The sequence below is a fragment of the Lissotriton helveticus genome, chromosome 3_1 (genome assembly GCF_964261635.1).
Source record: "Lissotriton helveticus chromosome 3_1, aLisHel1.1, whole genome shotgun sequence".
NCBI classification, from domain to species: domain Eukaryota; kingdom Metazoa; phylum Chordata; class Amphibia; order Caudata; family Salamandridae; genus Lissotriton; species Lissotriton helveticus.
In genome coordinates, this window is record NC_136061.1 from 1,777,659,194 (window position 1) to 1,777,677,386 (window position 18,193).

The 18,193-nt window shown below is 47.2% G+C and overlaps 1 protein-coding gene across 3 annotated transcripts in view; it reads right to left on the reverse strand.

The window, feature by feature from the left end:
* RPS6KA1 (ribosomal protein S6 kinase A1) overlaps positions 1 to 18,193 on the reverse strand; it is an 844,361-nt gene that overhangs the window by 454,341 nt on the left and 371,827 nt on the right. For all 3 annotated transcript variants that reach the window (XM_078682639.1, XM_078682641.1, XM_078682640.1), the window contains one exon: positions 10,824 to 10,877. In XM_078682639.1, coding sequence (XP_078538765.1) covers positions 10,824 to 10,877 — 54 coding nt within the window. The remainder of the gene's footprint in view (positions 1 to 10,823; positions 10,878 to 18,193) is intronic.

Genomic DNA, 18,193 nt, shown 5'->3' on the forward strand with positions numbered 1-18,193 from the left:
CGCTCCTCTCTTCGGAGTCCCGAAGGTAGATCCACTGCCCATGCTCTACCCCGGAAGGCAGGGGAGGCTGCTCCGCGGTCCCTTTCCGTGGCTACAGATGATCCGCTGCTTTCAGTGCTGGTGGTCGGCGCAGAATGGCGAAAACAAACAGATGAAAAAAAAACCGAAACTCCGCCCACGGCCGCGATGACGACATCGCAGAGGCGGAGAGCGAAAAAATCGCGGGAACGCCCACGAATCTGGTCCGGCCATGACGGACAGATCTCTGTTCCAATGGCTAGCCTCCATTTATGGAGCTAGCCAATGGAACAGAGGGCGGGACTAAGCCCTACACTGTAGGGACATAAGATTTCTCCTGGGCGGAGCTAGGAGCTCCGACGCCAGGCGAAACCTAAAAATGAGTTGTCCATCAATAGCGCCAAGAGGCACGTGGGGAGAATGCTCCTCTTAAGAAATACGTGTTTGTTACGTTAAAAGGTTATTCTGTTTGTTATATGAGTGTTCGAAGCAACCAGGCATAATGCCCTGTATCTCCTATTGTGAGGTTTTACAGAGCCTGGCCCCAGGCGCGGTGCGTCCATTAGGGCGAGTGGGCGGTGCCCCACCGAGCGTTGCCGTCACACGTCACTCTCTAACTCTGACTCTCTCTATGACTCACCACAATGCAATCCCGGGCCGCCGGAGGCAGTCAGCGTAGAAGGGGGCGTGGCAGCACTACAGCAGTTCAGCTGCAAGTATCTAAGTGACGTCAACCATAATAATACATATCAGGTGTTGGAGGAGTGCACAGCAAGAGTGCACATGGTCTGCTTAGGGCTTAAACATTTTGCACCAGCCCTGAGCATGCGCACACTAGGCTGCTCATTAGATGAGCGAGGGTTGTTCCATGCCACTCTTCTAATGAGCAGCCCAGTGCGCATGTGCGGGCTGGTTGCAAAAAAATGTGAAGCCCTAAACACAACTTGCGCATTACTACTGAAGCTAATCCTGGCGCTGCTGCTGGAGCAGCGTCTGGATTGGCTGAGAGAAGGCGGTGCTTGCCAAGGCGCCAACGCGGAGTCGGACCCCGGCCCAGGAGGATTCGCAGAGGCGGCGCGGATCCGGTAAGTTTATTTTTGATAAAAATGTTCTTTTAATCTCCCCGCGCGCCCACCAAACTCCCCCCCCCCCTCGCGAGTATTGTAGCGCGAGCCGTGGCTGCTGCAGTTTGCTGTGAGGAGTGTTAAATCGAAATGCCCCTTGACTCTGTCTGGATTCTTTCAAACCAAGCAGAAGGATTGCATTAGCACCAGTTTATGGTCTCGGGTTAATAGTTTTATTTTCTTACTCTGCCTTTCCGAATGAAAGTAAATGGCCTGCCCTGCGTTTGGAAGCTTAACATTCACACCGACAGTGCCCACGTGTGTTTTGTATAAGCTGGTAAAAAGTGCTGCCTCGGGAGGCATAAAAGATACACAGCCCTGGGGGTACTGAATTTTTCACGCTCCCAAACCATGCTTCTTCGTCGCTTGATTTGCCGCCTGGCACTTATCACTGGCGGCTTTCTCCTCACCGTAAATAACTATTTTAGAACGGTGATACTGGTGATTTGGGGTGTTTGTCAGCCGAGATTTGCACATTTCTTCGTGAATTTTGGCAAGAGATGAGCTAGTCAGCTCTTTTTAAACTGGTAAACAATATTTGTAGGTTGTAATGTTGGTGAATGATTATTTAGGCATTATACAAATATTATTATTACTATTACGGTCTTCCGAAATAGCAACCACCTACAATTTTATGTTGTGTATTCCGTACCTCGTGCTCTTCAGTCTCCATCTGAAACCTGCAAGCACATCACGAGAAACACTGGATGTTCCAACCTGATGCAAGAACAGTTTAATTTTATGATCATTTACGATTATTATCTCAGAATGTTTCATCTTCCAACGCCGAGACCGAGCTTTCTCACACATTTCCATATGAAGGCCTCAAAGTGCTGATCTGTGCGCGCTGAATGGACACAGCAGTTTTTAAGCACAGGTTGTGTGAGTTTATCTATCGCAAAATATCTTTTTACTTCAGAGTTAGAGAGTCGAACTAATACATATGTTTGTATTTTTGTTGGCAAATCTGTAGCTGAAACAACATTGTGCAAGCCTTAGCTGAATAGTTGTTGTGGAAATTCAACAGGTCTTTCTTATTTAAAAAAAATCATAGTAAAACTAAGGGTTTTGCATTTTAAGATGCCAGGTGTATTAGTCAGCTGTATAGTGCCCCAATCATGATATTACTTAGAGTACCACAAGACAATATGTTATATTGGCAGAGGCCTGTGGCGTACCCTTCCTGCTATTGCAGGTACTTCCGCTGTTAAGAAATTAGGGCACTTGTAGTGTGTGTAACCCTGATCTATGTGTCAGGGAAGAATATGCTATACCTATTGTATGTTTATGTGTGAATGTGTTTGTGTGAGAGAGAGCGAGAGAAGCTTGCACAATGGCGTCTGCTTGCACTGTTCCTTGCTTTTGGCAGAGCTTTGTCTGCTGCTGTGCCCCCTGTTACTGAATCTAGGTAAAGCTCATTCAAGTATACAGAAGCCAGACCTATTGACTTTGTTGCCATTCTTTACCATGCAGATGTGGCCATGTATGTTTTGTTCTGGAACTGCTGCATCCCTGACTGTAATCTATGGTTGGCAAGCATTAGTAAATCAGGATTCAAGCAAGCCGGGCCGACGAGGCTGAAATGCCAGAAACCGGTCCCCGGTAGCTTGTATCCTTTCTGGTAAGAATTGGCTTGGTAGTTTGGTCTGCCCTGTTCCCATGATGCACTGGGCCAGGGACAGACTAATTTGCATATAGCCAGGTTCTGAGCTGGGATGGGGCAGTGAGCTAAATAACGGTGATGGATCAAGCCCTGATCTTTGGACTGGGTAAGAGTGGTCTGCTTAATTCAGACACTCTGTTCATCACCACCCCCTTTTCTGAATCGTTAGTACATTCAGAGGCACAGCGGGCGATGGTTGACCTGCGGCACCCGAGGGTTGCAGACAGAGAAGGGACAGGAGAGGGAGGGAGCCTATACTGTGCTGTATCCCTCACAGCTGCCTTAATCACGGTCTTCATCACTATACTGTGCCTTATCGCATGAAACTACATTTTTGCATGGACTTCTACCTCCATACTGTGCCTTTTCTGTTACAGCTGCTGTTAGCATGATTTACCTTTACCTTACTGTTAGTTATCCCTCTCCACTACCTTTAGCATAGTTTTCCATCACCAGGAGCTTTGAGGGGCAGAGAAGGAGCTACCTGAGGCGGAAGCTCAATGTGCCTCTTACGACTGTTAGCCTCGTTCGCTACGCTCCCTCGCCAATGGGCACTCATCCCGAACTTTTACGCCCTACCACTTTCAAATGTCACCAGCCGCCCCTGCCTGGCCCACTCATCATGGCTGCTAAGTACTCGGTTCAGTGTCAATACATCTTTTTCCTGACAGACAGACCCCAAACAGCAGCTCAAACAGGTTTCCCTCTTGGGTTGTGGCTGTCTCAGTAGATTGATAGCCATGAAAATGATTGCCGAAGCACCAGAGGGCTGAGTTGCTCGACAGCAAGCCCCGGGCACCATCAGGCGGAAGCGAGGCCGCTCGTGACGCTGCGCCGCCCGATTAACAAAGGGGCAGGCTTGCTTCGATTGCTCTAGTCTAGTGAGTCGCACACAGCTAACCTGGGCCCGGTGCTTTTTGTTTTGCAACCAACGTGGCTGAGGTTGTCATCTCTGGCTCTCTTCATTGCTGCTCAGGCTTCGCCATCGGGCACAGGGACCATGAAGGAAGCATGCCGGCGACCCGCAGCACAGCTGCCAAAGAGGACCACTAATTTAGAGCAGCAAAATGTGCACGGGGCTCGGTCGCGGCGGCAAGCTGGGAGGATGCAGGTGTCGTCGCAGACATCCCCACCCCCACAGCTGTTTAGTCACAGCCCTCTCCTGGCGGGTGTGTGCACACTTGCAGAACGTGGCATCTTTCAAACTTGCTTCCGCTTCCCTTGTGGTTTTTCACCCAAGTGCACTTGTTACTTCGCCTCTCGGTGTCGTTCCTCAGAGTGCCGCCAGGGCGCTCTGAAGCGCGCGAACTGAACGGAGGTTTTATTGAAGACTGGAATACTTGAAGCGCGAAAGGCCCAGGCCGTCTGTGGCTGCCGCACACCGCCACGTTTTGGTTTCCCTCTTGCAGGTTGCCCTGTTTGCAACATTTTGCACTAGCTGACAAGCTGTTGCGTGCAAACAGGAAGAGCCAATCTGAGATTGCAAGAAGCGCCTAAAGGCTACAACTTACACTTTCATGGCATGCTCTCTGGCATAGTGTAGTGACCACCTGGCTCGCAGCAGTTTGGATGATGATAGTTGGTGTATAGACTTTTGCTGTGCTCCACTGTTGCAGGACCACTCCCCCCCCCCCCCCCCCTCCCGAAGTCCAGTCCTTGTACACACCACTACACCACATTCCTCTAAACAGAACCTTGGCCAAAGTGCAAATTCTGCCAACTGCTGAAATTCCTTTCTAAGGGGTCGAATACACATCCATCAGGGCAGGCCCTGAAAAGCATTGTTCCATATGAGCTGTCCGCCCAAAATGTGTGGGAAAAGCACCTCATCTCGGGAAGTACACCAGGGAGCGCAGCTTCATTCGAACAAGTGAAATAAAGAAACAAACTACGATCTGCAATTTTAGTTTTCAGAGCTAATATCTTTCTTAAATTCACATTCCCCAATCATTACCAGTCATGAAGTTTGAAGTCCAATGGCAATTTCAAGTAACAAAAGCACCAACATGCTTGAAACAGTGTATATTTAGAGACCCAATCACGTTATTTTTATTAAAACAAACTCCTAATAAGGAGGGGGCACCAGGTTGAACACTAGACTGTATACTTCAGATTTCATTAGCACACGATCGAAGGAGGAATACTTGGTAAACCTCTAAAACAGGAGTGGACCTATGACGCATACAAAGGACCAAAGACTGTAGTGACAGGTAAACAATTTGTTTCTTTCCAGCACTAGATCTTTCATGGGTTCACATGCTTGAAACCGAAGAGTGAGCAGTACACTCAACATTGCAAATGCAACATATTTGGAGATGGGAAAGAAGTTTCACCTTAATTGAAGAAGGTGCACACAACCGCTTGGCTCTCAACAAAACCTCTTGTGGCCTCTGCTTCGAGGCAAACGTGCCACATGAACTTGCAATGGTTCTTCAATGCTGCTGTTCAGCACATACAAGGCAGCCGTCAGATTCACAACTCTTGCAGAGTATGCAGGTGTCCTGCCCAAAAGCAGACAGTGAGTCTAGGTGTGACAGACTCTTAACTGCTCCAGTGATCCACATTGTGATACCTTGTTTGGAAACTGGATGACCCTTGCAAGGGCGCCTGGGAAATAAGTTTTTTTTTAAAAAACACAAAACTTTGATCTCTGTCTGAAGCGCTTAGTCCTTTTCATGTAGAACCTCTTGTAACAGTGCAAGTCCAGGGAATGCAGTCCCCTCCATATCAAAGTTTTGGAAAGAACAGTAGGATCACTAGTTTGTTCACATCAAAGTTTCTTGGGGCATTGGGGATTAAATCAGGGTGGCTGTGGTCTTCGCATCCTGAAAAGGCTGCTGACAACGTTACTCTAAGATTACGAAGGACCCTGTTGCATGCATGACTGCTTTTATATGTTGTAATGCATCACCAACACAGCGACCGTAGAATGCCTCTGTCAAATGTGGCATGTCCATGATCCTGTTCTGCACCTCCAGTCTGAATGAAGCATTTCTGGCCAGCCTTTTCAACTAAGCAATGCCGCGGCTGGCATCCGTCTGAATAAGTTCAAGCCAACAGGTCTGTAGCAAATCAATGACAGAAGATGAAGCACAATACCTCTCTCAGGAGAGCTCAAGCATCTTCAGGTTTGTCTTCTAGGACCATGTCAACATACGGAATGGTGATTGCCCACATCTAGCAGGTGTGGTGTCCAATAATGGCTTTTATTGATGTGTCTGGCAGTGAGGATATGATATTCCCAAATGACTACCCTCCTCCTGCCCATATGATTAAGAGGAGCAGTGCACAGTGCTGCAGGATCCTCTAGTTGACCTTTGTACTTCTTATCTATCCGTTAAGGTAAACATGTTTCACGTTAGCTTTCTGCCTTTTTGTCATATATGACTGATTGTGATGGTTCTACCGATAGTTATTGGCTTAGAAAATTACATATATGGAAACAGAAAGGATCTACACTTGCTACACAGACCACAATTATAAACTTGATGGCGTAAAAAGTTAAAAAAAGAGAATGGGATGCAGGGTGTGCGGATCCTGGCTACCTCTGGGGGACCAGTCTTTCTGCCACCCAGCGAAGGCAAAAATGGCGGTAACCACTTCTTAACTGGCCAATGTGTAAAAACAACACCCAAAAGAATCCAAGCTTCCCCTTGCTTACCAGAGAGATGTGCATGCTACAGGCCAGAGGGGTTATCCAAGACTGTTTGGGCTGTTGGAGGCACAGTCCAATGCCAGGACGGCTAACCACCCCCACCCATTAAAAAAAAAATCCCTGATGGGCAGTGAACTTTCTGCTCCTTGAGGGACAGATGGGGGATAATACCACTCAAGATGGGCCGAAAGGCAGAACTGTTTTTTTTGGGAGGGAGGCAGGAAGCATTTGCCTGTGCTCCACACCACTTCCACCCTCCATGGCGCCTAGTGTAAGGATTCATGCTTGAAGAAATCGCACACCTGTGTCGATCACTAAAAGGAGATGAACTAAGATGACCCTTTTCCAATGTTCTCTCTACCGTCTTGATAGGAGCTCAGGGACCTGAGATCACAGTAAAAGCAAGCACTGAATGATGTCACTTTAACTTCGTGTGATGTTTGCATACATTTGCTCAGATGAGACACAGAATAAAAAATCACTTCGAGATTTGTTTTCAAAAGAAAAAAACATCTTTCTGGTGTGACAATACACAAAGGATTTCATTGGCTTGGGCATAAGACAAGATGTTTATGTCCACAGGACTGCAGAGGCACTGTAGAGGACATGAATTTCTAGCACTCAGCATTTTAGTTAAAGTCTTTCGTTTGCTTCAGTACAGTATTGGCCTCGGATACATTGTTCCTATGTCGAGGATGCACCCCCATTTAAGAAAACCTAGTTGCCCTGAGTTGGCATTGTTTAGCAATGTGTCCTTGTTTCTTGAGCTGGTACTGTATTGCAGTGCACTTTTATTTCCGGAGGGTTACACTGCTAAGCATTATATTCGGGTTTCCTGGGCTAGAGTGCTACCTTGTTCCTCCCAGAGCTAAATGTAACCTTATTCATAATCTTGTACTGCTTTTAGTGGATACTCATGTCCCACTCCTTGCCCTCCCTTCCCTGCTTTCTTAGCTTCCAATTTCTGGCTGCTTTAGATCCTAATTTCCGTGCATGCTTTATTTGGTTGCTTTCTGGCAGGTGTTTCCCAAGTTTCTCATCCTTCTTGTTAATCACACTTTCTCTCTGGCTCCTTATCCCTCAAGGAAATATATATATGTTACCCTTGCTATTATCCCCTTGCATACATGGGCGACTGGGGTTCATGGGCTAAAAGGCGTTCCCCACCCTCGGGAAAGAGGCAAGAACAGGGAAAATAAACAGAGCAGCTGAAAATAAATTACTGCTCTGAGGTGGTGTGCTGAATCTCCTGGGTGAACTTTAGTGACCTTTGAAGATGTCCTACTGCGCAGCGCCAGCCGGCCAAGGGATTCTTTGAGGTGCAGGCACAAGGTACAGCAGTGACATCACACGACAGGGAGTGCTGAATTAGAATGCCGTGGATCCGGTTGCTTTTGGGGCGCTGGAACAGTGGCCCTGGGAGGAGTTACAAAACTCCATGCACTTCACTGGCTGGGGGTGGAGCAGGCGGATGAGGACAAGGAGGGAGTGAATGGCAACAATTTATTGATTATCCCAGAGGGGCAGGCCATAGGAGAGATGCAGGGGCTGCTCTTCTGGCAGTAACGTATTTAGTACTGCATTTGGTTTCACTTTAGAGAAACATACTGGAGCCCAAGAGAAGGAAGGAACCAGCAGGGGACTACAATTGCACTAGTAGACTAACAGCGAAGTGTGCAGTTAAGCCTCTGCATCAGGGGCATCATAAGCTCCACCCGAGCCCCCTCCCTGCTTTAGCCGCAACAGAGGGAGTGGGGTTCTTGAGGGGCCTCTTCTGTCTGCAGCATGGCAGACAAAAGGCTCATAATGAACTTGGGAAGGTGACTGAGTGAAAGGAACGTGGATGGATGGATGATGAGAAGGTAGATGCATAGATGCATGGATGAAGAGTGAAAGGATGATGTAAGAATGGAAGGTAGAGAGGGTGTATGAGTGAAAGGGTGGCTGGATAGATAGGTGAAAGGATGGATTGATGGATGAGAAAGGATGGATGGAAGAATGAATGAAAGGAGGCATAAGTGGAAATGTAAAAAGATGGATAAGTGTTTGAATGGATGGAGTGAAAATATGGATGGATAAGCAAAAGGTTGGATGAGTGGGAGGTTAGTACGTAAAGATGGAAGAGTAAAACAATGGATGGATGAGTGAAAGGAATGATAGATGGATGTCTCAATGAAAGGGTGAAAGGGTGAATTGATAGATGGATGGATTGAGTGAATGCAGGGTGGAGTGATGGATAGATGGAGCGTAAGGGTGGATGGATAAGCGAAAGGATGGATGGAGGATTGATGATGGAGGAATAGATGGAGGAAACAGGGTGGTTAAGTGAAAGGATGGATGATTGAGTGGATAGGTTTGATGTACGGGAGTCCCTGGACCAGTGGCAGCTCTCCTTTATGGGCTCCACTACACCCTCCCTTGTTTTGTGGTTTATTTTTATTGTATCAAGAGTCAATTATTCACTCTTGGTACAATAAAAATAAAATGCAGACCGACCTGAAGTGGGTCCAGCAACAAACTGAGAAACCTAGTGCCATTGTTTGATTGCTGATACAGGTGCAAGAAGGTGCCTGCGCCATTTCAGCACTGTGAGCAGGCCTGTGTGAGTAAAAAGTGTCAGTGAAGGAGTAAGTCAGAGTGAGTGAGAAGGCGTGACAGTAAGGACGAGTTTGTGTGAGAATGAATGTGAGGGAGAATGACGGTAAGTGTAACTGAGTGTTACTGTGAGTGAAGCACAGTAAGACTGAGTAATTCAAACTGAGTGCGACTAGAATGAGTGAGTGCATGAATTAGTGAGACAGAGTGAGTCAAGATGAGACAGTAAACTTAGGGGGTTATTTAAAAGAGGCCTGCGTGACCGGAGCATCACTTTTTTTTAGATGCTCTGGTGGAGCACGCCTCTCAATCATATAGGAGGTGACACAAAGCCACCTGGCGTGACTTTGCATGGCCTCAGATATGGAGTAAGACCAGGCTGGACAATGCACTGCATGCCTTACTGTGTTGTCAAGGAGGCGGTCCATGGGCATTCCAGTGGGTGTTCCCACTCAACACCCATGGATTTTGACGATGCCCCAAATTTATAAAGTCTCATAAATCTGGGGTAGCACCAAAACCTTATGCCTAAACAGAGCAGGCATAACGAGGAGAAATTTTTCATTTCTTCCATTTTTCTCCTCTTTCCTTGTAGAACGAGGACAACTCCTCCATGGATTACTTTTGTGCTGGAAAGTGTCCTTTCCTGCACAAAACAATCCTGCCAACATATCAGAATCAAGGTGTCCTTGTTGGGGCTGGGCACCAAATTGTGTGTCAGCTGAAAGAACAGGAATGCACTGCATCTCGGAAATAGAGTGCACTCCTGCTTTATTCGATTTGGCGTAGGGCAGCGCAGCAAAAAAACTTGCGATGCTGCCCTACGCCAAATCTTTGTAAATGATGCATATAGTGCAAGAAAGTATGATGGAACCCTTCAAGAAGAAGCTCACTACTTTTAAAGGTTACCAGGCGTCACTGCTTGCATGTTCCTGTGTGGTCGCCAGGATGCACGAGTACAGCAAGCAACCTAGGTATTTATTCTCATTTCCTGCGTGTACTGCCTTTAAGTTATATTTTAGAATATCACTAATATATCAGCTCCACAGACGCTGCCCTTGCATGTATGTTTGCAGATAGCATCACGAAGCAGGAACTGTGGGTGAGAAACTCACTGAACTTCAGGCTTAGCGTGTGGCGATCCCCAGTGTTTTACCCCACATCACCTTTAGTATTAAAGTAACCTGTATGCCAAGCACGCCATGAATATCACTTATTCTGAATGCTGAATTGCGTGTCAGGCTTTCATGAGCTAGGCCTTTGTTTCACAATCTGCGGGCATTTCTCACTGGGTGCCTCTTCTCTTCTGCCTCTGTGTAATCTTTGGCAGCTCTTATCGATATTCTTTGCCTTTTCCTTCCGCAAGTCCCTGACAGAACCTCGATAGTAGAGGTGCGAGTAAAAAAAAGTGTACGATTCCTATTTTCACGAGGACAGCCTGGGCAACAACTGTCAGTCTGCTTCCCCCCCCCCCTTTGTTTCCCCATGTCACTATTTTGTGCTTCCACACTCATTGCCACACCACCTAGCTGGCTGAGGGGTTATAAACTGGCTAGACCTAGCGCAACATCTAAGCATGTATACAAGTCAGATTTTGACGAAAGCACAAATCATTGGCCTGAAAATTAAATCTCTAGGCATCCATTCTCCCAGGTGTAACTTTGGTAGTGCGGAGATCTATGGTGGTCTCAACTGAGATAAACTAACACATTATCTTATTCTTTATAAGGCTATTCACTTCAGTTCCAAAACAACCGTTCAACAGTACCTTGACTGGCAGGTTGGCATAATCCTTCTCCACCCACGTGATCTCCGATTTCACCTGTTGGGGGAAAAAAAGATGGTTCAGCAAAGAGGACATGTGTGAGCTGATCAATATTGTCAGTTAGGACTAAAATAGAGAACCAGCCAGCCATAAAACAACCCCCAACTGTTCAGCCATAAGGATTAACGCTTAGAAGTGGCTGTTCGGACAGCATCACACATACCTATAGAAATTCGTTAAAACAGCTCAGTGACTGGATAAGTTCTGTCTACCTCCCACAGTTATCTCACCGGAGGGGTTTCGTTTCTGGCAAACACGTGAGCAATCACAAGGAGCAAACAAGTGGGCATCAATGTGAGCACCCAAAGCCTAGTACTACAACTACTAAACCACAAACATGCCCAACTTCATAGAAGCTTTGTACTCTAGTACTGCTCAAGAACTAACGCAGACAGGAGGAAGGCTCAAAAATCCAAACCAGTTTAAGCTACAGATAGTTTTAAAGAGGTACAGGGCGTGGCCTGGAGAGCCATCATGGCAGACGCAGCCTAACCGCGCATCCGCGCCATAATCCGATCGAAATCCTGCTAAAATCCTGCTCAGAGGTGCTCCATCAGCGAGGCTTGTGAATGAATGAATATATTTATAAAGTGCTACGTTCACTCCATGGAGCATCTTGGCGCTAGCGGGAAGACTTCAAGAGGTCTGTAGTATACAGCAGCATAGATCAGATGAGAGAGAGCACCAAGTTGTCACGGGCAGTGAAAATCCATGTTTTTAATAGTTTCCTGAACAAAGGTTCTGATTGTGACAATCTCAGCTGGAGTGGCATGGTGTTCCAGGCTTTGATACCTAGTACAGCCATGGTTTTTCCCCCTTTAGTTTTCAAACGATAGCTGGGGGCTGCTAGAAAATTACCAGAAGATGACCGCCAGAGGCGTTGTGTGGAATAGGGGAGTATTCTGGATCTGCCCCTGACCGAGTAGGGAGCCTTGCTTTTCATTGCTGGCGGCGGCCGAGCTACGGAGGGAGTGGTGTCTGGTCAGCAAACGCAGCGGGGGTGCAGGCCGAGTCTCCCTTCCGGCGCCAGGTTGCAGTACAGAGCCATAGTGGTGGAGCTGGAGGCCGGAACCTGGCCTGAATGTGAGCGGTACAGTGAAGAACGGGGCGACCTGACACCCGGCACCCCCGCACGGGGGAGCCGGTGGTGGACTTGGCCCGGCAACGGCGGGAGCCGGCCCCACTCTAGGATCCGCCATCAGCCACAACTGCCTGTAAACAGTACGGCCAGGATCTTCCTGTGAGGCTACACTGCCGGGGCCCTGAACACCCAACTGTTGCTGCGCTGCTGAGGCTATCATCGCCGTGTGGGTTCCCGGCGATCAGATCCAGGTGGCGCCTCCTTGCTAAGGCCGCTTGTGGTGAGCGACCCTGCCGATATCCAGCCGGCATTGGCCGTCAGAGTGAGACATCGGAGGTAACCAGGGCTAGCCGCAGCCCCTGAGGTGAGCGCTCCATGGTGGCGCTGGTCCACGTCACGCCTGCCGCCTCCGCAAAGCTGCCAACGACCCTCTCGTCCATACCCAGCAGGCGGTGCACCCCCCACCCCCCAGCCAGAAAACGACATCGTGATTGCGGGCGGGCCTGTGTTGGGGCCTCTCTTCTGATTCCTGCTCCTGAATCCCCTGGCACAGCGGGCTGCAAGCTCCCATCAACCCCGAGGGGGTTAGGAGGGCGGGAGCCTGGACATCGGGGTTTGTGGCCTTACAGCTCCATGACTGGCCGACGTGGCCTCGACCTGCCGGAGTTCTCCCTTTTGCTGCGTCCGGCCTGTAGTGGCCTGTAGAGGGTCCTGGCAGTAAGGCATTGACTTTAGCGAGGATCACCCCGTGGCCTGCCTCAACACCGTGGCACGCTGCGCCGCCTGGCTTGTGGTCCCTCCACGAGTCTGGATTAGCCTGGGGCGACCATCGCAACCCACACGAAGGGGGTGACTAGAACTTTTGCAGATGGGCGCACTTCGAGGGAGGTGTGCGTGTGAGGTGGCGTGCTTATGGCAGATCATATCCGGTCGGGCCGGTGGCCCTCCATCGTAAGATACTTTCGTCCTGAGGCCTTTGGTTGAGGCATTTCACGATCCAAAAGTTTCTCTCCCGCATTGTGGCAATGCTTCCCTCGGTGCGTATATGACCCTGTGACAACAGCTTATCCTCCCCTTGAGCGGCTGTAACCATTTTGACCTCCTCAACGATGGGCAGGGACAAGCCCAGCGGAGCTGGCACCAAACATGGTACCCTGGATCAGTTCACCGCGCCCACTGGAGGCTCCTTGGGCGGTGAGGCAGCAGGCTCGACACCTTACAATGCGGCCCTCCTAGTGGCGATTAATAGTGCCAGGGACATGCTGCACGCCAAGATTGGTGTAGTGGGGTCGGAAGTTTTATTCTTGCGCCAGGATCTCCATAAAGCTGTTGAGCGCATCACTGGGGCGGAGACGAGGATCTCGACAGTAGACGATGCGGTTTCCACCCTCCAGAAAAAAGTCAACAAACTTACTGTGGTGTCGCAGGAGGTGGCCTCCAGGGTGGAAGATGCAGAGGGCCGAGCACAACGCAACAATCAGCGCTTTGTGGCCTGTGAGAGGGGTGTGAGGGTGCCTCTATGAGCCACTTTATCACTTAGTGGCTCACCGCCCTAATGCCAGGGGGCTTACTGTCTTCATGCTTTGTGGTGGCGCGCACTCACCGGGCCCTGACTCAAAAACCTCCCCCTGGCGAAAATCCTAGACCAGTTATCGCCAAAATGCTGAACTACACTGACCAGGATGCAATCTTTCGGTATATGCCAGGACACACAAAGACTGCATTCAACAGATGTCGAGGTCCATAATGGTGTTCCCGGATTATACCCGCTTACAACAACGCCAGTCTTTCTCAGCTGCAAAGCGCAAGCTGTGTTACGTGAACTACAATATATGCTGTTGTATCCAGCCAGGATGAGAGTGATCTTAAACTCCAAATCATTTTTCTTTGACACTCCAGAGGCCGTCCTTGCCTGGGTGGAGGAACGCCCCCAACTCCGGCCAGATTCCCCGCCGTTACTGGACTCAGACTGTTCAAGTGGATCACGACATAACCGGTCTCGTAGGACCAGATCTAAGAGATGACATGGCTCCGGATCGGACGGCTGTCCAAGAGCCCGGTGCGACCCCCCCCTGAGCTTCTTCAATGCACAGCTGGCAGCCAACTACAAGTTGACGTCGCTCGCTGTTCACTAAGACTCTCCGAATGGATCATCCTCTGAGTAGGCGTGGATGCTAGGCCATGGGACTACCAGGCCAAAGACTCTTTGGGCCCCCCTTTGTTCTCATGTTTTCTGGGAGGGTAGGTGCCTTTGGTGTGGGGGCTCTGGGTTCCCCTGTTGGGAGCCTGGTGTTCCTCATACCGCGACAGATACTCCTAGTTCTTGGCAGTGTCGGGTGGGGGGTGGTGTGACTTTAGGGGGAATGTAGTTTTAGGTTGTTTTTTAGGTTATATGCAGACATGATCATAAAGCCATTTTGAATCCACCTATATCAAACAAATAGATAACCAACCAATGCCTATGGAGAACTGCCACATATAACTGCCACCTTGGAGAACTCCAATCTAAGCCACCCCTGGAGATCACTTCCTCTAGCTCTTCTACAAGCAAAGTTAGATGTTCTGCAGTAATACGGATATGGAGGACAATCACAGCGCAGGCTTTTTAGGTGGATCTATGCCCTCTGTCCATCCTAACCCTTCTCTCTTCCTTTCCAGACTAACAAGATGTACGGAGAGGGTGGCCCACTTGCAGCCAATAGAGCTAATTTAGTAAAAATAAAGGTTTTCTGTAAACACCAGAGCCAGGAGTGCACCTGCAGTACAAATTAACAGCTGCCTGTTAAACTGTCCATAATTTGAGTGTCCCCATCTCACACACATGCTTCCTTACTTCACACCACTACGTGCTGCACCAAAAGCCACGATAAGACCAGCTTCATAGTCACTCGCACATGACACCAGAATGCTTCCCACACAGGCTCTCAAGTAAGTACAATACTCTCAACCCAAACACTAATCAGCCAGGTAACGTGCTATCCATTTGATTACATGTGTTGACACCACAAAAAGGTTATGAAGCGCTATATAATTTCAAACAAAATACAATACAAAATAAAAACCTACAAAAGTGGGAGTAGAACACTGCCAGCTATATTAAGTGATGCTGAGAGACTATACACACCGTATACACAAGACTATGTAGTAGGGGAAGAAGCCCCAAATATTTAGGGAAGGTGGATCACCAGATGTGCATGCTGGTGGAAGCCGTGTCACAAGATGCATAGGTTTCTGGTGGAGGATAGCAGGAGCGCCTGTTATACAAGTCTTATATGGGCTAAATCACAAGACTTATCAATAAACAAGCAGCGGTTAAGCAAGATTGCTACTTATGCAGTCTTTACATTGTTTGCCCCTCTGGACCCCAACTGATGCCTTCTACTGTTTCACAGGTTTAAGGCGGTTTACAGGATTCGTGAGAGTCCATCGAATGAAAATGTAAAGTTTTTAATGAGAAAATCCTGCAGCAATGGGTGAAAATCCCATTGCGTTTTTTAGTAGTTGCAAAGAATATGAAGGCATAAACACAGCCCCCACTTTGTGGCTGACTCGACTGATCATATCTTCACACGATTGATACATAAACGCATACTCTTACATTTTATCAGGCCAACTAAACTGGGGGTGTGCATGCAAAAGAAGAGTCGAATGCCAAGCACTGAGGATGAAGATGAGGATTTTGGAGTGATGGAATCAACTGATGCTGGGTCCTTACATAAATGAGTAGATCGGCACAGTGGTCTGAATGGCCTCTGGTCCCATCCCAATTAAGGAGGTGGTGGGAGGGGTTTAGTAAAGATTAATTTCCAGGTAGCTTTCACAGATGACCCCATAGGCTTCAAACAGCATTATAGTTATAAAGGAAGATTAGTCTTGGATGCAGATCGCAAGATCTCATCTGGAAAGGAAGTTGATTACAAATAAATACATGAGGGAATCCATTCAAATCAGCATGGAAGATCAAAGAATCCCTCAACTCGGATGCCACCAAGGGTACATTTTAATAATTGGATTTTGTACATTCTATTGGGATTTCCCCCAAGCAAACTATTGAGAACCACCACCAAGTTCCCATAGATTTGTATATCTGGCCCCAAAAAAACTGGACAAAAGATCAATCATGATTTATGAAAAATTGTGGATGGCGAACCAAAGTCCGAATGTCTTTGCATGGATGTTTCTTCATGTCATGTCATTGGTAAAGATGAGGATATGGACAATGAATTATGAGCATTTCATTTGCTGTTTCGGTTGCACATTAAAATAAAATATATCAGTCTCCAGAGGTGTCTAGTGATATAAATACGGTTTCCAAAGATCCTCTACTCTCAAATTCCCCTTCAAGTACTACTGTCGTCATTCCTAGAGATGATGAATTCAGGTGTGTGGAATTTCTTGTAGCCAGACCCCCAGTACATATAGTTTGTGGCCAAGGACAACACGTTTTCATGCTTATTTTGTCCTTGGGACAAGCAGACCCCAACACCCTGCTGCACAAACCCTTTGGCAGCCAGTTTACAGTATAACATTATTGATCAGGGACAGGCATTGTTTGGAATGAAGATAATATTTGTGTCCATATGTTAATGCTGTTCGCACTTGTATTTATGGTTCATTCATGCAAATCCTTTATTTTTAGGGTAATCACTACGTATAATGCTCCTAGAATGCTCTCTGATGAGATGCAAATATTTGCATAAGCTTGAAAGCAAGATTGACAATTCCTTGCTTTGAAAATAAAATGTTTAAAAAAATGCAACTAGGAAAAAAACTACCATGAAATTTTAGGTACCATTTCTATGAAGTATAATTTAGTAATATGTAGTGATGCATGCTAATATTTCCCAAAATATTTATAAAGGGGTAAAAAAAATATATATATTTTTTTTAAATCAGCGCAACCGGTACCAACAAGATTATTAGAAACATCAAAATAACCAGAATTGGCAAAGCCAATAGGTCAGACATTGGTGGTCGGCCTTTTAGTTTTCTCTTGCTTGGACATGGTTTTTGTAAAACTATTGTTGTGGGAGCTGCCGGCCCTCACTATTCTAACAAACATTGGCAAAAAGCAAAAATATATGTTTTGGTCTCAAAAAGCACACATTGCCACAGTAGTGCCTGGCACTAAACAAAACAAGTTTGTGTGGCAATATGCTCCTTGTGAAAGAGTAAAACGTAGTCGCTCACAGGGAAGCCATATGATCGAGATAGAATTTAAATAAAAACAAAAAGGTATTGGTCAATACCAGACTTAATTAGGTGTCCAACTCTTAGGGAGAGTCACAAAAGTGCAGCCATGCTATATGTCCTTGCAGATGTATAGCTTTTGTGAACTCACAAGAATTTTACGGAAGCAGTCCATGAATTCTTACCCCTAGAAAATATATGTGAACTTTTTAGCAAGAGCAAATATATATTTGTAGATTTGCTCATGCCAAATCTGTTGAGTGTACATGTTCGCTTCCCTCCAACCACTTTTTTCCCCAACCATGGAAGAAGTCTTACTTCTGCCCTTGTCGGGAGTAAATTTCCAACCTTTCTCAGCATGGGAAAAGATTAGAAAAGAGCTGGTAAAAACCCCTAAAACATGCAAGTTAGGTTTAAACAGAATCAAAAGAGCATTACACCCCTGAAATGATTACATACTGCTACCTGCAGCCCCAGTATGTAGATTTGTGGAAAGATGGCAAAATAACAGAAATGCTAGTATTCAAATCCGTCTATAGTATGAGCCCTGGCATAATCAGAGAGGCTATTAGAGCTCTTTAATAATGAGATTGCTGATATAGGTCATTGCAGTACAAGGCACCAAGTGAATTTGGTTACAGGACAAGTACATTTATGAAGCAGCCTTTCCCCATGGACATGTAGATATTTTAATAAATTCCACACCTCTGTGAACACCTTTCAGGCTCCTAAAAAGAACCATGCTCTCGCCTATTAGACTTCTGGCCAATTCTTGCAAAAGCTGAAAACAATTGGTCACCAGGTGTCTCTGGATTTCAGATCACATGGCATCCTCTCTTAGAATAAAGACCAGGAGCAGGCATAGACAAGAAAAGAGGAACAGGCCGTAAGGATAAGGGGCATGGAGGTACATAACGCAAGGGTGTAGGGAAGCATAACGCAGGGGCAAGCAGCATAGAGGCATATGACAGTTGACCAGGAGATGCAGAAGAATGAGATGAAAAAAAGAAGCTGAATAACATTGACAACAGGAACTGAGGGG